Source organism: Coturnix japonica, chromosome 14 (genome assembly GCF_001577835.2).
Source record: "Coturnix japonica isolate 7356 chromosome 14, Coturnix japonica 2.1, whole genome shotgun sequence".
Taxonomy (NCBI): Eukaryota; Metazoa; Chordata; class Aves; order Galliformes; family Phasianidae; genus Coturnix; species Coturnix japonica.
In genome coordinates this window covers 6461086-6488537 of record NC_029529.1, presented here as the reverse complement: position 1 = coordinate 6488537, position 27452 = coordinate 6461086, and the positions used below count along the sequence as shown (strand labels likewise).

General features: G+C 54.9%; 1 protein-coding gene across 1 annotated transcript; it reads right to left on the bottom strand.

Annotated features, from left to right (window-relative positions):
* Positions 1–957: 957 nt before the first annotated feature.
* On the bottom strand, positions 958–27452 carry GRID2IP (Grid2 interacting protein). The gene is made up of 22 exons (XM_032447692.1): positions 26252–27452; positions 25253–25434; positions 17927–18181; positions 16490–16575; positions 16207–16276; positions 15321–15415; positions 13947–14130; positions 11804–11958; positions 10128–10229; positions 9420–9517; positions 8913–9030; positions 8494–8819; positions 7972–8385; positions 7568–7655; positions 6612–6689; positions 5835–6031; positions 5301–5456; positions 4385–4471; positions 4104–4233; positions 3353–3471; positions 3033–3197; positions 958–2869 (listed from the first exon to the last, which is right to left on the bottom strand). The coding sequence occupies exons 1-22, from the start codon at positions 27287–27289 to the stop codon at positions 2798–2800; spliced, it is 4215 nt and encodes a 1404-aa protein (XP_032303583.1). The 5' UTR covers positions 27290–27452; the 3' UTR covers positions 958–2797.

Here is a 27452-nt window from a genome sequence, read left to right as displayed (position 1 = left end):
CACTTGTAACAAGGTGCAGAGGAGAAGCAATCAGACGTTCCAGCATGGCTTGGAGACATCATAGAACCATTGGAGTTGGAAGGGACCTCTTGAGATCATCTGGCCATCCTGGTGCTTGCTTATCCCATCCAGTCTTCCAGCTGGAGCTGTGGCCAGGACTTCACCATGGCTTTGTTGAAGCTGCTCTTTATTGTGCGTTTCTTTCTTTCTTTCCACCCTATTTCTCGCAGGAAAGAGTGAAACCCCCTGGATATTCACACATCTGAAGTGCAGCCTGGGGTCACCTCGGGGCTGCCCCACAGCTGGTTCCTTCCCAAGGACACGCTCCCCAAGAAAGCAACACACGGCCAAGGCTGCGGTGCTGAGGATGGGCTGGGCAGGGCTGGGAGCCCCCACCCACTGCAAGGGGCTGGGAAAGGATTACTTAATGCATGAAGTTATCAGGAACAAACCAATGAGCGCATGGTGTGTTGCTGAGGCTCAGACTCAATACCTGCCTATAGGACACAGTGTCTGCAGCAGTTTGCAGGGCAACTAAAGGAACACCAAGCTCTGGGCAGGGCATGTGCACGTGCCCAGGATTGACTTCTGCCCGCAGGTTGGTGCCAGCTCTGCTCAGAGCCCCCAGGGAGCAGCTGCCATGGAGCAGGTTGTAAACAAGCTAAACTGCAACTAGGAAATCTGATAGCAGACCGGCCCCTATCTCTGCTGGTGGCATAAAGAGAGATAAATCGCCCCAAGGACGTCACCTTAGCTGCAGCCAGGAATTCCTTCTCAGAAGGGAACAATTCACTGGCTCACACACACACACACACATATACACACACACAGCTGTTTTCTTCTGAGGGCTGCAGAAAAAAGAAAAATCCCTACTATTTTAAGAATTTGCTGCTGATATTCATCATGCTGGCTTGAATTCTGCTCACAAATAACTTCTACATGACTGCAGCAACTTTTCCTACAACAGCAGGGTCAGACGATGCACCTTCCCAATGCAGGTTAAGGGACCGATAGTGAGGTGTGCAGCCAGGAGGCAGAAGGCAGCAGCTTTATTTTGGGAACAGCACATAGGCATCAGGTAGGGACTGACCCATGAAAACACACAGTCCCATTATCAAATGATAGAACCATGTCTCTGAAGTTCTGGGTCTTTGAAAATATTCACATATAAATACCAGGGGGGGTCAGGGCTCCAGCTGTCCTGGAAAGTTACAACATATAGCAAAATCTATGTACAGCATGGTCACATGTTTAATGACAGTTGCGTATTAACCCCCAGCGGTTTGAATGTTTAATACATGTTTACAGCAACAAAAAAAAGGACACAACAAAAACCCAAACCTGAATGCAGTGAGAACATCCGCAATGTAAAGTGGAGATGAGCGTGCATTGCACTGCGCCATCACTGGGGGAGAGAAGAGCTCTGACAGCACAAGGCTGGGAACTGCCTGGCACTTACAGCTGTATAAACTGAATACAAGTGGGGAGAGGGGTTAAAAAAACATATTGAGAACAAAAGATTTGATGGTTATAAGGTCTCCCATGAATAATGCACCGGTTGGTAATTGTGTATTTCAGCACGGTAAGAGCTCTCACTCTGGCATCAGCATGGGGAGAGTCACCTAGGCAAGTGGGGGGCTCAGGTGGGTGGGACATGCACAGCAGTGGCTGCGCTGTGCAGCAAGCAGTGCCTCGCAATGGTAACGTGCTGCGGTGTTGTGCCACAAAGCTCACAGGCGCTGCGTGGTCTGGAGGCACGTGCATGGAGCGTAGGGTGCTGCTAGCCCTTTGTCCCGGGACATCTCATAGGGAATTGACTTGATTATAACAATCAGCCTCTGCTGCAGGATGGGTGTTCATGCTTCTCAGGCCCCCGGTACAGCCTGCATGGACTGCTCAAGTCATTGCACATGCCAAAGGGACCCAAGCCCTGGGAGAGGGTTCCAGAGGGCACGGGGTGCATTCTTGCTGCTCTCTGCTGCCCTCAGAGCAGTACCACAGCATCAGAGGGCCCCAATTCGTTTTTAAGCTAGCAATGATTTTGTGCTTTCCAAGGAGGCACCAAAATGCTCCGGGATTCCTGGCTCCTGGTGAGTTCAGATAAGTCCATTGCTGATGATATTAGATTATCAGGAAGATTTCTGTCAGTCATTGACAAACCCTTAAGCAAAGCTGATGGCCAGGAAGGGCTGTGGAACTTTTCTTGCTCCCCCAGGCGGCTGGGTAGAACCAGTCTGGATCCTCATTTAGGATTATATATTGTGCCATCGGGGTTCTGCGAGGTCTCATTTCTTCCCATTGCCCCAGCATTGCTGCAAAGCGAACCCCATCCCTGGTGCTTCCAGCTCAGGCACCTGGCATCAGGGCTTTGCACCTGCAAGTGGAACACTGGGGCTGCATCCTGCATGAGAGGCTGGGACCTTGCACAGCCACACAGATCATGGCCATGGGGATGAGGGACAGGGCTCCAGCAACCACTGATGCCAGGACTGTGTGCCATGGGAGCACAGAGCAGTGGGGTTTCACCCAGATGTGTCTGCAGTCCTTGATTCTGCAATACACTGGAAATGAAGGATGCTAGGAAGGATGCCATCAAACCAACACAGCGTTTCCCTTCATGCACCAGTGCCTCAGCCCTGTCTCCATCTGCAGCCATCTGTGTGTGTGCTCAGTGTCCAGGCCTTCCCGGCCCCTGCGGTTCTGCTCGATGGTAGCAGGTGGCAGCAGCGTATTTACAACCAAACTAAACGGGAGCAAATTGCACTTAATTGGCAATGAACTGTTGCACCTTGTGTTGTCACCAGGCAAGGGGGGATGTCATCCTGGGGCTGCGCTGGTTGTCCCCAACCTGCACATCCATGAGTGCCCGCTGTGGGGAGAGAGCAAATAGCAAAGAATGAGGTGAGGTGGGGATCACACTGCAATATGTCCCTCCCCTGCTTCAGGCACCATCCTCAAGATCATTGGGTGTTGGAAAAATGTCTGTTTTGCTGCTTGCTGTTTGCTGACTGCCTTTGAGAAATACAACTCACCTCAAACTTGCTCATGAATTCTGCAAAAATGCCAAAGAAAGCTTCTGAAGTTGTCATCTTGGAGTCTTCCCCAAAGAAGGACAGCACCTTGCTGAACTCCTCCATGGCCCTGTGCTGCAGGTCGTCCAGCGAGCGCATGGCAGGCTGTGCACTCTCCAGGAAGGACTGGGAGGGATGGCGTAAAGGAAAACACACAGACTGGGGCCTGGCATGGACATCATCACTTCTAATGGCTACCAGGCAGAGACAGTGACCACTGAATGGTTTTACTGGAGGGCAGCAAGCTGTGCTGGGGATTTGCCCCTTTTACAGAAGGATACGGTCATCACAATGGCGAACCGGTCCTCAGCAGTGGCTGGCATGTTGTGGCAGGCCATCTGGATGTCACTAACAGTGGTGTGAAGGTCCTTCAGGTCGGCTGTCAGCGTCCTCTGGTTCACTGCAGGAGAAGAGGAGTGGGCAATGATCCCCAGCTCTGGCTGCCTCCTGCTGCCAACACAGGCACTGCACATCTCCCTCTGCCCTGCCCTGGGTTTAAACAGCTGCAGGGCCATGTGCAAAATCCAGCTGGGAAAGCTGCCTGTACAGACCTTCATTTAGGGAAATCTTACACCTCTGGGCCTGAGTTATCTTTATTTATCCCCTGCAGCACCAATTCCCAGGGGAATTTGCTCACCACCCAGGAGGGGATGGGCTGCCAGGAGGACCTCCACAGTTGCCAGCAGCCATCCCACATGTCAGCATGCAGAGGGTGAACCTAAGATCTCTGTGATCTTTATGGCAGCTCACTGAGCACTGTGATCCTCAGACTGGGCAGTACCCATGGTTGGACTGTGGACCTGCAGCATACACAGCACACTGCAGCCAGCAGTCAGCTGGGACCTCCCTGCTGTTAAGCTCATTCTTTTGCATCCTTCTTCTCTCACTCAGCACCATTCCACCTGGCTTGTGCCAATGGTGAGCAGCTCATGGCCAGTCCTATACCCAACCACGCACCAAACCCTCTCCCCTACACTTACAATGAACCATGAGGCTGTATAAATGCTCCTACGTGTGCTGATGTTCCATTACCTTTGGCAGCGAGGGGCACTGTGGGAAGATCCTTGGCAAAGCCCAAGAGCTCTGGGAAGTGTTGGCTGAGAGATTTGGCAAGGATGTGCAGGAAGGTGGATTTCCCATCAACGGTCTTGGTTGTGTTCAGCTGCAGCAAAGCAAAGCAAGGAAGGAGGCCCTATGCAGAGCAGGTCTGGGAAGCACCCAGCATCTCGGGCTGCACAGAGGCTCCTCTCTCACTGCATTGCTGCTGGCAATGCTGCCTCCTGCACAAGGAGAAGTGAGCTTTGTGTTCTTACCTCTGTGAGGAAGTTGATTTTGAAGCCTGTTGTTTTGCTGGTCTTGGGCTGCCCATTGTTCAGGTAGTTTCCCATGGCCAGCACAAACTGCAAAGAGAAACCACAGTGACCGAGCAGCACAGGCAGTGCCCATCTCCTTTGGTGCCCATCTCCTTTGGTGCCCATCTCCCTTGGTGCCCATCTCCCTTGGTACCTGCTTTTGGGTCAGAAGGATGTAGCACGAATGCAGCTTACTTTAGCACTGTCCAGGAGCACCTTCCCTCCCTGCAGCATTTGGGCCTGGCCTGGATTGGTGCTTTTGCCACTTTCAGCACAGTGGGATTTTTCTCTCTCAGCATCATCCCTTGCAGGACCAAAGCTGCTGGAGACTGCTGAGCTCTCCCTGTCTGCAGGGTAAGGACTGTACTGCTGCCCAGCAAATTCTTCCCCTCCCAAAAACCTTTTGCAGATGTTATGTGTGGATCTTTAAGAGGGTCTTTAAAGAGAAAGCAGCAATCCAGCAGAGCTCTTCCCCTCCCTTAGGCTCTGACTCTTCACACTGTGGCTTTGCAGCACTGAGGCACTGCAGGGTCTTCAGCCAGGACCTCAGAGCACGTGGAGCCCAGCCTGGGGCTCTGGATTCCTACTTGCTTTTTGTTAACATGCAACCAGCATCTCCTCCCCAGCAGTTAGCTGAGGTGCTGGGGGTCACTGGCCAGGAGCCCTCATGGCAATTCATCTCTCATCTGGAAATGCATTTTGTCACACTGTGTCCTCATTCACCCCACCTGACTTATTCTTTTTAAAGCAAAGCTGAGGTTGTTCACCATCATTTGGGGCAGCTCATTGAGCTCAACTGAGCATGGCAAAGCACAGCTGCCAGCCCCGAGCCCTGGGATCCCCATGGGCTGCTGCCCACAGCAGGGCTGCTTCTGACCTCCAGGATCTTCGCCAGCTTCTTGCTGCTTTTCAGCTCCAGAGAGGCCTTGCAAATGCATTCATAGCTTGCTTTGATCTCCTCCGTCTTCTCCTGCAGAGTGGTCTTAAAGTGAAGGCTGCGTAGTCGGATCTTGTACTCTGGGACTGACAGCATCTGAGAGAAAAAAGGGGAGGAAATTACTGCTGTCCTTGAACCACAGTCAAGTTCAAGAAGTTTTTCCTTGTACTTAAAAATGGCATCATGCTGTAGGAAAGTGAGTGTTATGGCAATGCCCACAGGCCAACAGAAAGTAAGCCAGAGCTGGTCAAAGCCACTCCTTATTGTGCAGTAAAAAAATGAGGCATGTTTTGGCCATTGGACATCCACTGCTGCCAGCTCCCAGGCACCACTCACAGGTCCCTGCAGTGGGTGCCCCCAGCCTCCTCCCCAAGCATCACAGCCCTGCATGCTTTCTGCCCTGTTCTCCTTCCCTGCAGCACTCAGTGGGATGACCCCTGGATGCTGCACAGAGCACCTCCCTCCCACAGGCACCTGCAATACAAACTGGTCAGGCTCGCTCAGCTTGCCAGGGTTCTCCTTGTAGCTCTGGAAGCGTTGCACTTCCTCCCCATCCGGGGCATAGAGCAGGAGCTGCTTGATGTGGGAAGGCTCCAGGCGGTCTGTCTCCATCGTCATGAGGATCTGTCGTAGTTCCATGTGTGAGAGCTTCAGGTGGGCGATCAGGATGGCTGCAGGGAGGGATGCAGTCAGTGGCATGGCAGGCAGGCTGTTTGGCATGACCGAGAGGTGTGGACTTAGCCATGTACCCAAGCTGGCACAGATCAGTGCTCAGAGTATGGAGGGCTTTCCACTCCCCAAGGCACTGCAGAGGCTGTAGGGAGTCCTGGGGCATCGCTGTCTCCTGCAGCCCCTGGTCAGACTGTTGTGCTGCTTTGCATGCAGACCCCCAGAACAGCAGGGCAACATGCCGGGATCCCACAGGCCCCACCGTGCCCCTGTCCCACCACGAGCACCTGAGATATGCAGCTGAGCCCTGCCCACAGCCCTGCAAGCTCTTTCCAGGCCAATGAGTCACATCCCATCTCAGTCCTGTCTTTCCCTTCCTCTGCCCACTGCCCAGGCTGAGCCCAGTTCTGCAGGGCCTTTTGCTGGGTGACAAGGACAGCTCAGACCAGGGGAGCTGTGCTGGGATTGTGCTCATGGGATGGTGCTCATGTAGCCTCCCTCCTTTTACCTTTCCAGATCTCTACATCCCCGGTCCCATCTCTGGGCCTGTTTGGGGATACATTCACCATGATGTTTACTTACATGTGTTGTACGCCTTTTTGTGGGACAAAATTTCGACCACGTCTTTCTTTTTAAATGTTTCAGGCATGAAAGTTGGCTCTGGAAGAGAAACTGAGAGATTTAATGACGGGTAAGGACAGGCTCAGCTGTCTCCAGCGGGAAGAAAACTGCTGAAAACAGTGAAACCATGAATGAGATAGGAGGACTGATGCTCGGCACACGGCAATGGCTCCGGGAATCCTTGAATTCTGCGATTCAAAGATCTCCTGAATGGAGGACTCGGAGCTGAAAAAGGTAAAACGAGAAGTGAAACACACAGAAAATCCCAGAAATATCCCCAAAATGACAGCCCCTGGCAAGGGTTACACAGCATCCCACTCCCACTGTCCATCCCATTGGAACCTGCTGGGTGATATTGGCTCTGCCCACCTGCTGCAGTTGCTGAGTGTTATTACAGATGTAGAAAGTGTTACTCGTGGTGCCCTCTGTGGGCAGAGAAATGCGTTCACAGCTGTTTGAGGGCTCAGCTTTGGGAGCAGCAGAGCTGCGATTCTGCATGTCCCCTTGTGCAGACAACACACGTGCACGGACCGCAATAAGCAGAGCCCATTACAGATGGGTACAACCTGTGCTGCAGGTTGGAAGCCAGGCCCGTGGTGGCAATGAGGAGCAGTGTTGGCACACAGCACCGTGTGGAGCTGACTGAGCATGGGAGCAGAGAGCAGAACAGTACAGTGGAGCTCTGCTGCCCGGGCTGGTGGAAATGCAGAGAGAAAACAGATAACGGCAGCAAAGAGAATTAAGGGAGACAGCGAAACCGTCTTCACCTTAATAGTCTGCAGTGCCAGCACTCCAGCACCCTGTGTGTGAATGGTGCTGTCTGCCAGGTGCTGGAGTCGGGCGATGGCTGGTGACCATGGAGCACTGTGCCCCTCTCAGGCTGATCCCAGGACCTGCCCAGGGACTTTGTCACTTACTGGTTGGCTTCTGTGTCCCAAAATGAAGCTCCAGGTCGAGGTATTTGACCATGTCGCTCAGCTTGTCATAGTCCGAGTCCTCCCCGAGCTGCAAGAGAAGGAGGAGCAGGTGGGAACCTGCTGTGCAGACAGGTGGGCACTGTGCCCCCTCCCCACTGAAAGCTGTCCAACTAACACTGTGGGTGGAAGATGAGCCCCATCAGTGCTGGAGGCTGAGCCCCCAAGGCTGAATCCACCCCCAGAGCCCTTCACTGCCTCAGGTCCATGGTGCCAAAGGATTATAGCACTGAGCCTCACTCCTTGCCCCTTCTTTGCCCCCATGTGCTCTCCATGCTCTCCCCATCAGTGCTGTGAACCACACTTGCAGTTCCCCATGTGACCCCTTCACATCCCCCAGGCCATACCTGTCCCCAGATGGTCCCCTCCGAGTTCTCCACCTGCTCCCACCGCAGCCTCTTGACACTCATGTGGTTGGTCTCGTTCCGGCGGTGCAGCAGCCCCCGGTGCAGGGGGGGAGCACAGGGCACAGGTGGGGGTGGTGGGGGGGGCGGCGGAGGTGGAACAGGGTGCAGGTGGCCCACCAGGGGCTTGGGGGCAGGAGAGGTGCTGGCCTTTGGTGCCTCAGCCTTGGCAGGGACAGGCTGGGGGTCATGGAACTGAAGAGGGGGTGGTGGTGGTGGGGGGCTGAGCGGAGGTGGGGGGATGTGGTCTGACAGCGTGGAGTAGGTGAGGGAGCTGCCCTCGTCACTGCTGCTGATGTATTCGCTGCTGCTGACGTCGTTGGTGACGTAGCTGCCCTGGTCGTCGTGGAAGCTCATCTGGGGGGAAAGAAGGGAGTGGATGAAGGATGCTCCCTTCAGCCATGGTGGGATGCTTTGAGCCCCCATGGGAAAAGGCTGATGGAGCATTCCCAGCACCAATCTCACCTCCTCGTAGTCATTCTCGGGGGTGAGGAAATCATCCACGATGGTGACACGGTGTCCCAGCTGCTCGCTGAGTGCATCCAGGAAGCGGTCGGTGTCACGGCTGCGTGGCGGCCTGGAGAAGGTGAAGAGCTTCTTGCGCCGCGACAGCGGGCTGAGCTGGTAGGGCCGGTGCTGGGGGGATGGAGCCGGGCTGCTGTCCAGGCTGACATAGGGATTGGACTCGGTGCTGCTCGGGGACTGTAGGCTGCTGTGCAGGCGGTAGTAGCACTGCTGGGCGGCCAGTGGGTCACTTGGCCATGAGACAGGAACACCTGATCTGCGGGCACCTACGGGACAGGGCGCTGCCGGGCGGTTCCTGCTGCCAATGGAGACCCCCCCGCGTCTGCCTCTTTCTGGAGCCGAGGGAAATCGGGTGCTACCTGCAGCATGTGCTGGGTCGGGGGCTGGGGGTGATGCTTGGTGCAGGGCAGCATTGCCCACCTTGCTGGCGAAGCTGCCCAGCAGGCGGTTCTCCAATTCTGCATAGACAGCTGACATCTGGGGGAAAAAGGGCAAAGAGCTGCTGGAATCGAGACATGGCTTGTGACACACCATGGACTCAACCACCCCCATCTTTCACTCTTTAGAGGACTGCACCATCCAGTCCTGATGCTTTTTTGCCTTTCTTGGAGCTCCCCCACTCAGCAGCCTCCCACTCTCAGGGCTAAAAAAGACCCCCAGTGCTATTCAAGCTGACTGCCCAGAGAAGAGCCCCAGGGCAGGGATGCTGCCAGGCACAGACAGCAGTGCTGCCATGCTGACACATCCCTCCTGCTCTCCCTTCTATCTGCTTTCCAGTGTTTACATGGAAGGGATCTGGTGATGCTCCCTGTGAGAGCAGAGATCCCACACTCCGGGGCAGTGCTGCCCGCAGGTGGTGGCCGCACCATTTTGGGGTTGGGTGTCTCTGGCAGGGACGTGCCGTCACCAGCCTGCCTTTCTCCAGGGATCAGCCGAACTGGGACCTCCACGGTGTCGCTTTGACCTGTTGGGATACAGAGATAGTGCTGTCAGCAGCCCATCCTGTACATGCCCCCACAGCCCTGACCCATGGACATCCGTGTGCTCAGTCTATAAAATGAGAATATGACAGAGCTTTCAGACAAAGGGGGATATGTGGGTTCTCCTTTGAAAAGAGGGACAGTTTGAGCCAAGAATGGATTTCATCAATAGTCACAAAGTGCCATTACGATCTGCTTTCCTCACAGTGTTTCGCAGATGCTGTTCTGCCTATGAACTTGGTGCTGTATGACACAGCTCACAGGGAGCTGCAGCCTATGGTCCCAGAGGGGGGAACCAGCAGCACTGGGGATGTGGGCATTGCTGAAGGAGAGGAATGATTTTGGTTACTGCAAACCCCATGGATGGCTTACCCCTGCACTTCACTTCTGAACAATAGAGGGGAGTGGAAACGGTGTTCAAGATCAGCCCATGAGGCTTCTTATTGGAACTGCTTAACTCTTTCAGAAATACTGATTTCCAAAGGCTCCATGCTGGCCTCCATCTCCTCCCACCAGCTGTGCCCAGGTCAGGATGCCAGCACAGGCCAGAGCACCTGGGTGCAGCCTGCAAGACCCCAACCCTACAACACCCACCTGCAGCCCCTCCTTCCTCAGGTCGGTTGGTCCGGAGGCTGCTCCTGCACAAGGATGCCCCTCTCACAGAGCTGCGGTAGCGCTCCTCTGCCTCGGGCTCAGCTGCAGCAGAAAACACAGTGGTGAGACATGCACAGACCTACCAGACCCCCCCGTGCCCCACTCCTGGTACCAGGGCTGCCCCCAGCCCTTCAGCAACAGCTGTGCTCACAGCTTTCCCCATCCCCAAGCTGCTGCCAGGAAGCAGAGTAGGTTTCAAATGCAGAGTGGAGAATTGGAATTGCTTCTTTTCTCAGCAGGGTTGGTGTCCTGCTGGTCCAGAGGAGTGCAGCCATAACCACCTGCCCTCAAGGGACACAGGGCAGTGGGAGCAGTGCTGAAACACTGCCTGGGAGAACCATTCTGGTAGTACAATGACTCAGAGGCTTAGATCCACAGCAGGACGGGGATACTGGAGCATCAGTATGACAGGTGTCCCATGGACTGGTGTTCAGACACACTGATAGACACAGACATCAGAGAATGCCACTGAGTTTGGTAGAAGCCCAGAGGGAGAATCACCCCAAATTCATGGATCTCTGGGCATGCTCCCATGCATGGACACACATCATGAACCAGAACAACAAGCAGCACTAACAGACTGCCCCTTGCTGCCAGGGTGGGAGCCTTGGAGCAGCCAGCAGAGGGGGACGGGCCATGGGGGACTCAGTGCCATCCTCTGCCAGGGCTGGGGGCACACACTGGCACTCTTGGCACACAGCTGTCAGCTGCACACACATCGACTTCCCCCCGAGATCTTCAGAAGTTTATAAACTCCATTTTTAGGGTCTATGTTCTTGGGAACATACAGCAGTTAGGTACATCGGGGCATGATTCTGCACACACCAAAGCAGAGGTAACTGAGTGCAAACTGGATGAGCAAATACCATTAGCCTACAGCAGGGGTATTTGCAGCAGGACTGCTTTGCTGTTGCCTCCTGTGAGAGGAAATGCTGTGCTAAAACAACAATGTTGTCCCCAAAGCCTCTCTCCAAACATCTCTTTCATGCCATTTTACTGTCACCGAGTCTAAAATAAACATATCAAAAAAACACTAATGCCCTGGAGTAGAAGAATTTGGAAGCAATTAAGAAGCTCAGATGCAAAGATTAAAACGTTTCAGCCTGAATTTGCCCTCCCCTTTCCGCTGTCTGAGTGCAAAGCCCATAATCCCAGCAAGGCCCAGCTGCGTGCTGGTGCAGCAATAAGGGATGGTGACAACAGCACATGGCTGCTCCGAGCCAGCACTACTGGGGTGAGACTTTGTCCTGGGTGCTCACTGCAGGTGCTGTGCATGGCTGCAGGCATCCCACAGTCCCCACTGCCATCACTGCTCATTGTCCTGTTATCTGAACGCTGCCCTTTGAGCACCAATTCCTTTCGGAGCTCCCTAACAGCCTGAGAGTTTCTGGCACCCTTTGCCCCCAGACGACCTCTGCAACCAAACCGCTGCCATGTTTGCTCTCAATGCAATTGCCCTTCCAAAACTATACAGAAAAGAAAAAGAAGTAACCTTCAGCCCAACATTCACAGAGCAAACCCTCGTCATTAGCAGGAGCTGGAGCACAGCACTGGCTGCACTGGGTAGCGTGCACTCCCTGAGCACATCCCTGCTGGAGCTGGAGCTTTCCTCTCACCTGCCAAGGATTTGTAACCAAGAAACCTGGCAATCTTTTGCTGGCAGTGCTCCTGCTCTTCGTACGTCAGCAGCTGGTAGATAAACTGCCAAATGACTTGCTTGGCTGGTGTGTCCAGCACCGGGTACACATCCACAATAAGAGTGTCAATGTTCCTGCAAAATGGGAGAGAGAGGGCTGGGCAGTGAGTGCATCCTGAGCTGCACAGCCCCAGCACACAGCTTTGCACCTCCCGATCTGCCTGCAACTCAGCTGCTGGGATTGCCTTATCAATGGTGAAAGCACCCCAGGTCATCTACAAGCAGAGCTGTGGGCAAGGGACAGATCCTGGTTGGAGAGATGTGGGGGGAGTGGGGATGTGCAAGTGGGGCTGATAGGGACAGCAACCTGCAGGGTATGGCTGCACCTGGCAACCAGACCATAAAGCCTGCTGTAAGAGGCTGTGTGAGTATATATGGGGCTGCATGGATGGATGGGTAGGTGGTTGAGCACCAGGACATAGAAATGCTCTGGTAAGGCCTGAGGTTTGGGCAGCAGTGGGCAGCTGGGATGAGGGCTCTGTCCTATGCTGTGTGGGGTAACAGCAGTGCAGGGCCTGCTCAGGATAATGGAGCTGAGTGCCCGATGTGGTGAGGAGGGTGAAACACCCAGGGAAAGAAGGCTGTCCCAGGGGGACTGGGCTCTAAGAGTTGGGTCTCAGCTGAGCAAGGCTGGGTCAGGACGTTTTTCTACCAATAAACTCAGGCAGAAAGCAGTGGTTAAAATCACTGCAACTATTGCAGCCTTAATATAGAAGCAATAGCAAGAACTCCATATAGAAAGCTTTGTATTTAGGACTTTGTATGTAGGAACAGATCTGTTGTCTTGATGCTAAGGAGAGCTGAAGGGTGATGGTGCTTATCTGCTGAGCTGTTCTCTATGTGTGGGTATTTTGCCTTTTCTGTGGTACCAGACAAGGCAAGACCATCCTGACTCCCTCCTGTGCTCACTGCTGGGCAGTGCTGTCATTTGCAAGCAGCAGAAATGTCATGTTGAGGATTTCACCTGCCCTTCCACAGCAGGCACAGGTCACAACTGGGGAAGGCACACTGTTAGGTGATGGATTGGAGCAGCTACATGTGAGATGGTTTGGTCTAGGTTTGCTGAGCTCAGTGTGCTCCAAGTGCTCAGGTTCCCATCCAGATGCTTCCAAGCACAGAACCCCCTGGGCTGGGTCTTATTTCCCATCTGCAGGTGCCAGAGGCTGCAGCCATGCAGAAGGGAATCCTGCAGGCACAATCTCAGGGGGACTCTAAGCAATGACTTCTGCTTTATCACAGTAGTGTGCTGACTGCTGGTCCCCAGTGGGTTCATTCAGCTGGTGTTGGGGGATTCCAGCAGCTCAATTCAGCACCTGAAGCTTTGGGTGCAACTCTGGACACATCAGGTTGGTGCAGCCCCAGCAATGCTCCTTGGGAGCTTATCGCTGCCAGTGACCTAAATACAGAAGGGTTTGTTGCATTTTGTTGCAAAACAGGATTGAGATCCTAATCTGTCTGTATAGAAAAAAAGCGCTGCTTGAAAGCATCAGGACCTGCCTGGCTCTGAGCAGCGCATCCCCAGAGCAGGTGCTGAGCAGCTGTGGGAAGGGGCAGTGAATGTCTCCTAGTGCCCTGAGAGGTGGTACGTCCCTGTTGGAAGGTTGAAGATGAAGGACAGAGAGCAAGGTTGCTATGGCACATCCTGAGGCTGGGTTTCAGCAGGGCACAATGCGTGCAGCTGGGGGATGAGGGCTATGCAGATGTTCTGCTGCTGAGAAATGCTGAGAAGAGCAAGGAGTTGGGAATGGAGCCCGGTGAGATCAGAGAAGTGGAACAGAACCTGCGGACATCATGGGGACAGCCAGGCAGCAAGAAAGCCTGTGCTGCAGGGGATGAGGTCACCGTATGGCAGGAGGTGACCGTGCTGCCCTGTCTGCAGGCAGGACACCTGGTGAGAGATGGGCTCCTGCTCAGCTCTTACCCTGAGAAAAACGCACAGCTGGAGAGAGCAGACAGCAGAGCCTGTCTCTGAGCCTGCAGGCTGAGGGCTGTGCTGCTGCAGGACTGTTCCTGCTGCAGCCATCACTACCGGCGCTAAGGGAACGGCACCACTAAGAAGTTACCGATGTTGGAAGAAGCTCTCCAGCGCTTTGCAGATGGTATAGCGCTCAGGTGGGGTGAGCAGGTGCTCCAGCTGCTGGTTGAAGGTCCTCCCTTGAATCTTGATGCTAGAGGGGAGGATCTCTGCCACCCACTGCAGGGAGGTGAGCGCAGAGGAGCTGGTCGGGGAGTCGGCAGAGTCAGAGTCTGCAAGGCGCAGGCAGAGAGAAAAGAGAATTCAACAGGCAGAGGGGCTGGCTGCGATCATAGCCTGGGCAGGGCAAGAGGACACTGAGGCTGCTGCGTGCCCCCAGGAGCCTGAAAATCAAGTGGGGAGCAGAGCCATGACCTGCATATGGGGGTCCTGCAATGCCCTGCCTGCACTGAGCTCCCTGCAAGCATGGCATGGGGGTTTGCTTGGCCTCGTCAAGGTCTCTCGGGCCAATGCCTGTGTCCCCAGTCCCTGCCTGAAGCCCAGACTGCTCACACCTGCTGCACCTTTGTTCTCCAGCTGAAATCCCTCTGATGAGGGAATGCTCAGAGCACAGGCACCTCAGCTCCACTGAAACACAAATCACGGTGTTTTGGCACAGGGGTGGTTACCTCAGGAAAAATAAGACAGATTTTGGTCTCTGGGAAGCAGCATGATGACAAGAGTTGTACTGACACAGATCTGCTCACTGTGCCATCCTGCCTTGTCCTCTTTCATGGGGCTTTGAGTGCCACTGCTGTGCACTGATGAGCACTGAGACTCCTGCTTTTGTTTCTAGGGCAATGCAAACGAGTGGGTAGCACAGGGCTGCCAACGTGAGGCTCAGGGGAGCCCTCACTGCTCCAGAGGGACAATCCAGTCACCAGTTCCCAGCCCTATGCATCACACAACAGCACCACATACCGCACTGCCCCTCTCCCTGCATTGGGAACACAGTGCTGTGAGTTCTGCAGGACCACGTTCCTGCACCTCACAGCAATCACTGACACAACGCACCACCCGCTCCCACCGGCTCACTCCCAGCAGCAAGCTGAATTATTCATGCCAGCAGTTCTGCACAGCACAATCCACACACAGCCGTGATAGCTGCACAGTGACTATGGATGCACAGGGTTGGATTACTCCGGTCAAGTACACAGCACAGACTGCATGTGAAGGACACTGGAAAGGGCTGTCAAGGACGATCACGCAGCGCAACGAGCTGCTGGGCAGTGTCCAAGCCAAGGATACAGCCTGACGGCAGAAAGCCAAGGAGCAGCCCTGCAGGTAGTGGGGAGCAGCATCCAGTGCCTTCAGTGCCCCGAGCCCACGGGTACTGGCAGCTCCCCCCTGGGCACAGGGAGTTTAGGAACTCCTGAATTTGGGGTTCCTGCCCCTTGGGGCACCCCCTCCACAACACACTTACCACTGGAGAAGTTGACGATGCCCTCTTCCACCACCAAGGTGGGCATCGCCCCACTGCCCTGCAGCATCGATACCACTTTGTCATGAGAGCAGTTCCTGCAAGGCACAGAGGTCAGGGTCACCCCATTCCCTGCAGACAGGCAGCCCCTACTATGCCCCGGTTGCAGCTCCCTGGCTCAGTTCTTGCTGGATCTCAGCTGTGCTGTCTGGGGATCATGCTGCTTCACCACACCCGCAGTGAGCAATGGGTGCAGGGTGTGCACCCACAGTGAGCAATGGGTGCAGGGTGTGCACCCACAGCCCCAGCAGGTGAACTTCACATTTAGGCCACAGAGATGGAGGATTCATCCTGTCCTTACTCTGCATGGAGAGGATGCAAAGTGGATGGGAAATACATCCCTGGGAAGGGCATGGGTTGACCCGGGGCACTGCTGTTTCAATGTGGGCTCAGAGAACAGCCTCTGGGTGAGTATGCTCAGTTCTGGAGCTGCTGCATCAGCCAACAGTTTGCTGGATCAGCTGAAATGTGAGATCCTCAGCACTGCCAGCAGCAGCATCAGATGTTTAACCTTTAAATATTCATCACTCTCTCTTATCGTGTAGCCCATCCTAACCCTTTGCTCTTGCTTTTCTTTGCAGAAAGCCCAACCTGGTGAAATACAGGCTGCTGCCACTGCATTAGTGATGTAAAAGGACAAGCAAGGCTGGGCTGAAATACTCCTCTGATATTCAGTTTTCATGAAAGAATATTACTGGAGGTGTCTATATGGGGTGACATCCCTCACATCCCAGAGCAGATAGCTCTGAAGGATGCCCATCTCTGGCTCCCATTCTATGAGGGTGAGCGATGAACACCCCTGCACCCACCCCCTCTAAGAGCCACTCACCTCATGTCCAGGCCATTGAGAAATAGGATTCGGTCTCCAGGTTTGAGTGCAGCCTTCTCAGCTGGACTCCCTGCAGACAGAGTGAAGGAATGGGGCTGCAGCTGCTGCCCCCAGGCTGGGGTCTGTCCCATCCCTTCTGTGCCCACTCTGCCCCAGTTCAGGGACCCTGCAGCCTTGTAAAGCTCCTCAGCTATTTTCTAGCATGCAACAAACACTTAACACTTCTGTTTCAGGCCATAGATAGATGGGTTGGTCCAAGCCTGGTGGCCCACAGGATTCTTACCTGGCAGAACAGACTCAATCCACACTGGTGCATGTCCACGCAGCGTGAAGCCAAAGCTTTTGTTGCCTTTATAAACTCGCACCGTCCTGCAGGTAGAAAATCAAACTGTCGTCACAACACGACGTATGTTGGGTTCTTGTTTCCTTCCCCAGTCCCACCAGAGCCCCTCTGCCTGGGTATCTCCTGCGCTGCTCACTGTGTCCCTTTGGTGCCTTCCAAAAGGACCCCCCGTGCAGACCTCTGGGACAAGTACAGCTTCTACTGTGGCCACTGAGCAGATGGGGTCTCTGCTGGGACCTTTAGATCCAGTTACAGCTTCTGCAAGCTAAAGCTGAATGTGCATTAATGTGAAGACTGAAGCACAGGGCAGGTGGGGACGCTGGAGATGGGAGCTGGAAGAGCAGAGCCTGTGAGCATTGATCGATGCTCTATTAATTACTGCATTCATAAAAACACAGCCCAGGGCTCCAAATCAAATGTGTTTTTAAAGTGAAGCACGGGCTATAATACATTACATAGAGTAAGAGAGACTCTGGGGAAAAAGGGCCTAAAGTCTGATGAGAAAAATGAAATTCAGTGAGGAAATGTTGGAAAGAGCATCGGGAAATCTTCCCACTGAGAGGTTCCTGGGGAAGGTGACAGCACTGAGACCATTCACAACCAGGAAACCACTATAGGGGTTAGTTCTATGCTGGCAGAGAAAGAGAGATATGTTGGAACTGAACTTTGGAAAAGTCACAGCAACAAATCTTCGTCCTGGGGAGGTGTGCTGTGGCCGAACACCCTGAGGGTAACAGATGGAGGAAGGGTAATGACTCTGTGCACCCACAGTGGCACAGGGCCTCCCCAGGAGCAGTCCCTGCCCCCCGACAGACCCCAACCTGCTCTGCTTGTCTGTGAGACAAGCTGGGAGCACAGCGGCAGTCAGCGCCAGTGCAGCAGGGCAGCTTTGTGCTATGAGCTGCAGGGGTCTGGCCATCTGGGCAGTGGGAAGTGGGTTAATCCCCTGCTCAGCCGTGTCCTGCCTTCCTCCTGCTGCTGCTGCCTGGCACCCAGACACCACTGGGGCAGGGCAGGGGGACATGTGCAGCCTGCTGTGTGCTTGGCACTGCGTGCCATCAGAGAGGCCAAGCACCCCGCATCCCAACTGGCGTGGTCAGGCATCCTGCAACCTGCCCAGCATGCCACCATCCCTTCAAGCCTCTGAGTGCCAGCCCACCCCCCTACACAGCTTTGCAACAGCAAGGGGACAGAAAAGGTGACCTAGAGCTGGGATGTGGAATGCAAACTTGCCCACCCTTCAAGCAGGAAGGGTCTGTGCTCATCCCAGGAGGATTTCACCCATCCTGTGCACAGAAGATATCCCCATTCCCAGCATCTCCCCCATGCTGTCACCCACACCAAACCCACCCTGGCAGCACCCAGGAGCCGTATTACCTGCGGGCAGCCCCTGAGGCCACATTGCTGGTGATGAGCGAGGTGGTTTTCCGCAGGCTCTTGCTGAGCTCCTCGTGGCTGCGGGGCACAGAGCTGGCACGGGTGGACACGAGCAGCCGCTCCTGGTGGTCCTCACTCCGGCTGCGCCGCAGGCGGTTGCTGTGCTGCTCACTCTTGGAGCGGCACAACTTGCTGATCAGGCTCTGTGACACCACCTCATCGAAGCGCTGACGGTGTTTCTTGGGGATGAAAATCCTGGAAAAGGGACAAGGAAACCAGAGCGAGGATGGGACTGAGGGGGTCATGGCACAGAGCTCTGGAAAAGGAGAACTCCAATCCCCTGTGTGCCCTCAGCCTCAGCACTGCCTATGAACACCAGGAACATGGGATGCTGAGGATACAGAGACATGGGGACACCATGGATGCTGGCTGCATCTCCTGCCCTGCCCCATGCACAGCTCCACAGGGTGAGGAGGTCAGAGCCCTCTGCAGCACCACATTATGCAAAGACCAATTGCAACAGCTCCATTCCTCCTTGATGCCCCATCCCAGATCCTATCAGCTACTAGTCCTGGTGAGCCAATGGCAAGGCGCAGCTGAAACCTTGCATGAGTTGTTTTTCACCCAACTACGGCCTAGCAGCCATAGAAGACCTCTCTCTGCCTTCATCCCTGTTACAGGCTGCTCCCAAGGACCCTGGCAGACCCACACACACTGCAGGACCCCAGCGAGGTGCTCAGTGTCCCCACATGGCCCTCCCTGCCCATGTCCGCCCTGCTCATCCCCACAACACTTGTCTGGTGTGTCGCACACCTCCCGTGCTGCAATGCATGGAGATGCTTTTTCTTCCTCTCTTTTTTTCCTTTTCCCATCACAACTGTGAAACACTGACACCCCATTCATCTCCTCCCACCTTTTCCATTTGCACATTTAGGGGCTTCCGGAGGAGCTGTTATCTCCTGATGTTTCTATAGCAACTCCCATCATTGCACCCAAACTGCATCTCACTGCCTCAGCTGTGCCCGCTCTGTACACAGCACTGCTGGCACCACTCTTTACTGCATGCACCTCGTCCCATGGACATGCTCTCTACATTAGCATGGAGCAGGGATGTGGTGTCACCACCTTGCACATCAGGACTGCATTTTATGGAGTGGCATTGACCCACAGCAGAATGCAGCGATCGGGGCTGAGGGTGCTGGGGGGTCCCCATCACTGGGGCATCTCCTCCAAAGGAATCTGAAAGCCGGGTTGGAGCTGGAGGAGGAGAGTGGACCCAAACCTCTGAGACCAGGACAAGGCTGTATGACCCCAGGGAAAGGCTGAGCCCAATGGCACAGCCCGTGCCCTCCTGCTGGGCCCGAGCAGGCAGAGTTCACCTGGTCCCGAGGCCGACAGATGTTCACACATAGTGTCAGGTGATAATTTAAAACTAGTGAACACACTGGCACAATTCACAGCCAATTTGTGATGAGGCAACAATGAGAAATGCAGCGAGAAATGAGCACAATGCTTCTAATAAGCAGCTCCCCAGCTGCAGGCAGGCGGCAGTGGCTGGGGCAGAGCTGCTCTACTCTCATTTCAGCTGGGCGAATGAGATCGGTCCCACAGCTTCCTGTAGGGCTGCCCCACTTTGCTGGGGTGGTTCCTTCTCCTGCAGACTGACAGAAAAGAGAGTGGAGCAGCAACGCACTGCAAGCTCAAAGCGGTCCCAGAGTCTGGGTGGACTCAGTGCTAGCAGTGAAACTTAGTGCTATCAGGAAGAGGAGCTTAGTGATAGTAATAATAATCCTATTAAAGAGCACAGAAGATTTTCCTCTTCGAAAACCCTTTGCAGAGCATCCTTGGGACGGGCACAGCACTGCTCAGAGCCCTGCAGGGAGGTGTTTTAGAACTTCAATGGCATGTAAAGTGGTGAGTGCTCAGATCTGTCCTTTACAAGTGATCCACCATCCAGGCAGCACTTGGGTGGCGTTGGCTGATGCGACACCAGCACTGACCTCCTGCCTTCCTCCCTTTCCTCTTCCTCCTGTGCTCTGTGTCAGCACTGTCTGCATTCCCTGTTGGAGTGCAGACGGGTGAGGTGTCCCCAGCCCTGGGAACAGTGACTCTGTCAGCACCCAGCCCTGCAGAGCACTGCCAGCTTTTCTCTATCATACCAGGACACCTTCATCAGAACTAAGTCTGAATCAATACAAATTGAGGGCATTTTCCAGGCCAGGAGATGTCCCCAAGGGCCGTGTGCTCCCGCAGGGCCAGGAAATGCGGCCGGCAGAGCCTGCCCTGCTGTCCCCAGCTGCTCTGATGCTCACTTGGGCACAGCATGCTTGGCACAGCTCAGCCTTTGTCCGTTTCATTCTTTAAAACCCACGAGAGTTCATTTGCAGCTTATTTCCCCATTGATATTCCCACTGCACCTGTGAGGGACTCCCTCCTGCCCCACAGCCCAGATCTCACCCCATGACCCAGGCAGTGCCTCCCAGGAGCTGTGGTGGGTGCTGAGCCCTGTGCCACGCTCCGCAGCACACATGGCTCCATGCCCTCACCACAGGCACCATCTGGTTACAGCACCCAGCCACAAGCTCTGCACCCCGCAGCACTCCGACCCACCTTTGTGCTGTGTGCACAGAACCAAAACAGACCCCAATGTACACTTCCCAGCCCCCAGCCCCAGTGTTCCTTTGAGCTTCACCCCATCATCCCCAGCTCCTCGCTCCCCTGGCAGCAGGGTCCTCTCGCATGGCCATGCATCACAGGGACACCACAGGAGCACAAGCCCCACACGGTGCACCCACCCTCAGGCGCAGCACAGAGTGCAGACATACCGAAAATGCCGAGAGAAGCTCCGGTCCTTCCCCATTTGTCCAAGGTGCAGCGGGAACAAAAGGAGACGCTTCAGCTCCTCATGCAGCTGAGGCTCAGCCCCAGCTCACGCCCACGACGCCGGCTCCAGCCCTGCACAGTGCCAGTGGGCACTACCCTGGCGCCCGCCGTGCACGCTGAGAGGGGACAGATGGGCACAGCCCTGTGCCTTCTCCTCGCCCCGCGCTGTGCCCAATGCTGGTTTCACTCTGCCTTCTTCCCAGTGCCAGCACTGCCCCAAAACTCCTCTCTGAAGCCTTTTTGCTTTCCCTAACCCTGCGGTCTGTGTGATTTCCAGCTGGATCTCTCTGGGAAGGACGCTGTGCAGAAAGGAGGGCACGGCTTCGCGCCGAACTCCGGAGGGATGCCTCGCTGGTGCTAATTAGTTGACTTCTAAAGTGCTTCTGTTTAAATTACATGCCGCCGTAATGGGTGAGAAACCTTAAAGGAAAGCAGCGATTGCGTGGGTTCAGAGCTGCTCACTCACTGCACCCACTGGGTCCATCCCTGCAGCCATGGGGCCCAGCAGCAGCACCAGGACCAGAACCTCCGCTCTCCTGCAGATGTAAAGCACTGTGGAGCACTGCTTCTCCCTGGGGTACTACAGCCACGCTCGGCAGCAAGGATAGGAGATAAAACCCTCTATTTCAAATGCAACCGCCTTTAAACACGGCGTTTGATACAGAGGATGTGAGGCTTTTGGAGCTGCAGAAAGGAGAGAATCTTCAGGCAGCAAAGAAGAAAGAATGAAAAATGTATGGCTTTGCCTCAAAACAGCTATCAAAGAGCAGACCTTGATTGCATCCCTAGTGCAGAAAGTGTATCCCAGGGGAGATGAAAACACCGAGCAACACTGGGGTTATGTCTAAACTGTGCCATACAAATGGCTCCCAGGCCAGAAAACACCTCTGCCCTGAGAGCAAACTTCACTCATCCAACAGCAGTTGCAGCATCTCACAGATCTCAGAGCTCACCTACTTCTCCCTGCCTGCTTCTCCCTCCTAGAACCCCCATAGTGCTCAGTGCTGTGACACCAGGACAGCCGGGTCACTCCACACCCTGCAGCACACACAGAGTTGGGGGATGGCCACGGCTGCCCCCGAGCACAGAGCGGTGCATTCCCACCATGGATTTTCTGTGCACACAGGGCTGTCTCTCCAGCCCCGCAACCAACAGTCAATAATCGCTCACTGGGCCGCAGATGTTCCGCAGATGTGCCCACAGAGCTCATTAGAGGGAATGGGGCCCTTCCCCACCACAGAACCACACAGCCCCCCCAGCCGGCTCCCACCCCAGGCACTGCTGATGTTCTGCCCTGCACCACAGCACATCTCTGCTGCACATTGCACTGCTGGTGCCCCATCCCCAACCACAGCAAGAGCTGCCTGTGGGGGTGTGCAGTCATGGCAGTGGTACAGTGTGTCCTGTATAAACCCTGATGGATAAAATGACATTTCTCATCCAGAGGTGGCCACAGATGGCTGCAGCATTTTAATACAGGGAGACTCCAAGTGATGTTATTGCTGTGAAAAACAAGTTGGGACAAATAGATGGGAGAGAACTCCCAGCGGGCAGCAATGTTGTCTGTGTTGGGGATCAAAGGGGCTGCAGGCAGAACTGCAGCACCGAGACACTGGGGCTGCCTGGTGCCCCCCACCAGGGGCTGGGAAGGAACAAACTGCATCACTGTGCTCTGCTTGAAGCAAAGCACAACAGAATGACTTACAGGAGCCCCACAGCAGGCAGCAACCTGAACAACCCAACAGATCCCTGCACCTGGGGTGCACACCAGCACACGGGCACATCCTGCTGATCGCATCCAGGTTAATGGGACGGTGCCTGTACTCAGGGCATCGGAGCTGGAGTGGCATGCGCAACTTTTAGGACACTGAAGGTCAATGAGGGGAGCTGAGATCTGTGCTCATCGCTCCACGGTTCTGCTGTCCATCTGTTTGAAACATGTTTCAAACCTCAGTGCCACCGTTGTGAGCTGAAACAACACTGACATGGACACTGGAACACTGCTGGCGTGGGGGCACAGGGCACAGCAGACAGAGAGGGGAACATGGTGTCGGTGAGCTCCTAACCTCTGAAATGCAGCAAGGATCCTGTCTGCATCACTTGGCTCTGAGTCAACAACCCCAGCACTGCAAGGTGCCCAGAGCAGAGTCGGAGCAATTCCCTGCCTGAATCACAGCTCTGCCTGGACTGGAAACATTCCAGGAAGAAGAGCTGAACCCCAGGACCCACAGCTGCCCCAACATCTCATGTGGGGCAGACACAAGGAGAAGAAGAATGAACCCCTGGGTCACAGCCGGGCTCTGGTGCCCGCAGGTGACACAGGGGCACAAAGTGAGGAGAGATCTCCCTCTCCCCCACCCCACAGAGCCTCTGGCATTAGCAGCTCCAATGCACTACAGCTGCTAAGAGTTAATTAACTCTTCACATATCTCCTTTTTGCAGTGCTAGATCCCGGAATTAAGCAGCTTTCCAGCCGTTCCCCTCCCAGCCCCCTAGGATCCCAGGAAAGGTCCATTGTTACTCACCCGAGGCAGCTCATCTTCCCCCCGCGCCGCTGTTGTTCATCATTCCTGAGCAGAACTACAACTGTGCACTTTTACTACAGCCACCAACCATATGGGCAGGGGATCTGCGCGCAGGGAAGACCCGACACTGCACGTGCATTATCCCTGCTATCCACAACCCAAAGGATGAAGAAAATGTCAGCAAATTAAAATCTGCGGGAGCTTAATTCTGGGCAAATGGGATGAAATCCATTTGAGCTGAAGAGGAAGGGGAAAAAAAATAATAATAATAATAAAAAAAAAAACAACTCTAAAAAGCTCAGCCTGAGGACAGTGGGAGGAGAAGCGCTGCCTGCAGCCCCAGGTCCCAGCTCTGTGCTGAGCCTGGGGGTCTTGAGTTACATTGCACAGCAGCACAGAGCTGGGCAGGGGGATGCGCGGGGAAGGAGGCGAGTGGCAGCCAGGTCCCAAAATAAACACAGCGCTGCAGGAGAGATCCAATCAGACCTGCACCGGGGATGTGCTGGCTGCTTAGCTCTGCACAGCTACACGGTCATCCCCAGTGGGTCACTGCTACTGCCACTGTCACTGTCACTGTCGCTGCTGCCACCGTGCACCCTGATGCTCAGCCAGTCTGCTGGAGCCCAGGGCTGCTGGCATAGGGAGCACCGGGAACCCCCAGCATCTTTCACATTGCCCCCCAGCATCCTCCCTCCCTGCCCATTGGCACTGCCCTCACCTGCCCCATGCTGTGGGAAGGGTTGGTCTCACTGTTTCCCCACCTGCTCTGTAGGGCCATGGGCACTGGGGGGGGTTGCATGGCCATGGGGGTCTGGGGCAGCTCTGCCATGGGGCTGAGCCCTGAGTCCTGTGTAAATAACCCAAGTACGTTCTCAGCATCCTACACATCCAGCACACACGGGAGCTTCTCAACACCTTTGGGTGAGTTATTAAAAGCACTAAAAGCACTTGCTCAGCAGCAAACCTTCTTGATGCTGGACTCTGGGGTAAGCAGCTCATGTTCTGCACAAACAGCAAACACAGAGCTGCGTGCAGCTCCCACCAGCACATCCTCAGCTGGGAAACCTTGTTTCCAAAGCAACTTTTTTTTTTTTCCCTTCAATTCATTTCATTAAGATTAGGAGGTAAATCTTTTCCCTAAGCTAAATATTTCATTTCCATTAAACCGAGATGAGCTGCCCGATTCGCCACGCATCCTTCCCCAGCCCCAATGCCAACCTCACACACTGGGCAGGGGGGGAAAGCACACTGGGATGGGGACAGCAGCACCACTGCTGGGACTGGGACATCCCAGGGTAAGTGTGCCCATGGCAGAGGGACTCAGGTCCAGAGGGAAATGGAGAAACTTACTGCAGTCCCCTCTGTGGGGAAAATAAAACACCATATAATTCTGCAGGTGATGGTTCCTGGTGCCCCTCTGTGGGGTTGGAGCAGGGGGTGCCACGGGCTCCTGGTTTCAGGGGGCACCCACCCTCCCATTGCAGGACATCAAGAGCATGGCAGATACCCCGGCACAGGGATGTTGTTATGGTAACAGTAATATCTTGCAATTCCACTGATTAAAGCAGGAATTGGAAAGCCAGGACCAGAGCGGGGCCAGATGGAGACCTGATTCCCTAATGGCCACTGTCTCAGCCTGGCTGTAATCCCTGCCACGTGCCCGCGTGCTGTTCCTGGCCCTGTCCCCATCCTTGGACACAACAAGAGCAGCACAGCAGTGTGGTTGCATGCTCAGATCCCCACAATACAGACAATCTGCCAAGGCATGAAAGGTACTGGGGATGGTGGGGACCACCAGCAGAGCAGTACCATGGCACCCCAGGATGTGGGAGCAGGCCCCCAACCCTGCACAGAGCATCCTTCCCCCACAGCCCCACCAGGCAGGCTGACAGCATGGATAATATCAGCCAGGCATTACCTGATGCTGTCAATGAGGTGCTGGTGGGACTCCTGGGTGAGCAGCATGCACAGGGCACAGGCCAAGCACTCCACCCTCCGCTCAGCTGCGTACTGCTTCAGCACGGCAAAAACCTGCTCCTTGAGCTCAGGCTGGTCCCCCAGGATGGCATCCACCTGCAGCACAGAACAAAGGGGCACTGAGAGGGGTCAAGTGTGAGTACGGGGGCACAGATCAGATCTGACTAGGGGCAGCATCTAGGCAATCAATGGGAAGGAAAGCAACGTAATGAGGAAAGTGAAACTTTGGTCACTTGGCATCTCATGCACATACCCAGTTCCATTGCTCTGTATGCTGTAAGTGCTGCACAGGGGCACTAGCATGGGAAGCCCACAGGGCCACCACAGCCACCAAGGAGGAGGCGACAGGAACCATCCCCCTGCCATGGATGCTGGGTGCCACCAGCTTTGTGACAAGCCACCACGTGCTGCACATTTCAAGGTTACTGAATCTGGGACAGAACAGCAGCCGCTCCCTATGGATGGCTCTATGCACTTTTCAGTCTCAAGGTCCAGCACAGTGAGGACGAGGAATGTGACGTTTCAGTGAGCTTAATGTTGGGCCACTTCTGTTATGTTTTCTCCCAGGCTGGGGCTGATGTGCCATGCCCAGAGTGCAGGGGCAGGCAGTGGATCTGCATACAGGAATACAGGACAGTGCTTGTGAACCCATAGCTCCATGCCTATGTGTGAGGCTGTAATTGGAATGCTGACCAAGGGAGGGGGGGGTCTGGTGCATGGATCTCTTTAGGAATGCTTTGTTCCTGTATTAGCTTGGGATCAAAAAAACACACGAGCCTGGTTATTTTCATAACAGCATTTTAAAAGGCTGCTTTGAAATGGAAATTAGAAAGATTAAAAAAAACAACTGCGATCAAATTCATAATTAGCGCAGGGTGATGTTCGGTAAATTACCCGCTAGGCAGCATTCAGGAGCACAGTGAAGATGTCATCGCAGCACTGTTTCTCCCTTTGCAAACAGTGGGACTTCATGGGGATGCTCAGGCAGAAGGAGGGCACTCAGGAAGTGTTGGTGTGGTCCCACAGAGCAAAAACGAGCACCTGGGATCCACACCCAAAGCTTTTCATAGCTCCCATTTGTCCTCTCAGCAATCATTGAAAGATGGGTTTGTGCTGGACCCTTCTCTCTGGTACTGATGACTGTAGAGGTCTTTCCCAACCCAAATAATCCTATAATTCCATGAGTCCACACCCAGCAGCCTGGTTTGGGTGTCCTCATATGGGTGTGCCAGACATGGGATGTGAGGAGCACAGTGCTGAGCTCCATCTGGGTGCCCCCCTCACGCCCCATCTTTACCTTTTTGCTGAACTCCTGTGCCTTCTGCTTCCTCTCCATGCGCACAGCAGCAGCGCTGGGGCTGAGATCCCTCTGTGGCCGCAGCAGCCCCAGCCTCAGAGCTCTCCTGCTGCAGGATGCCAGCAGCTCGGCTGCCGCCTCGGCACTACGCACAGCCACACCATCCACCTCCAGCAGCAGGTCCCCAGGGGCGATGCCGCAGGTGGCAGCAGGGGAGCCAGGAGACACACTGGCCACACTCAGCGGGCTGCCACCCTCCAGCTGCAAGCCCAGGTGTGGGGCTGGGGGCAGATCGACGTGCTGCAGCCGGGACAGCACACCGATGCTGGGGGGCACAGAGCTGCAGCGCCGGGCTAATGCCAGCAATGCCGGGCAGCCCAGGGAGGCAACGGGCTGTCCTTCCAGCTCCAGCACCTCGTCACCAGGTCGCAGCCCTGCTGCTGCTGCACTGCTGCCCTCCTGCACCCACAGAACGTAGCAGGGCCCGCTGCCACCCAGAGAGAAGCCAAATGATTCTGGCCAGCCTTGGTTGGTCGTCGGCATGGCTGCAACTGCAAGACATAAAGGGGAGGTGGTGATGTGGGAGCGTTCCATGAAGAGCAGTGCTTTCTGCTGGAGATGCCGCATTGGGTGTGACATGACCCCACACCCTGGGGGACAAAATGCTCCAAGAGGGGCCATTTTCTTTTGTATTTCCTCTAAAATGGTTCCTATTCTCCCACTGGCACAGTTAGCAGTGAGGACATGGCATGCACCATGGGAGTGGAGCAAGGCACCTGCTGTGTGTGTCCATAGAGGTCACTGCTTTGCACACATTGTGCGGATGAACCAACATTCAGTGGCT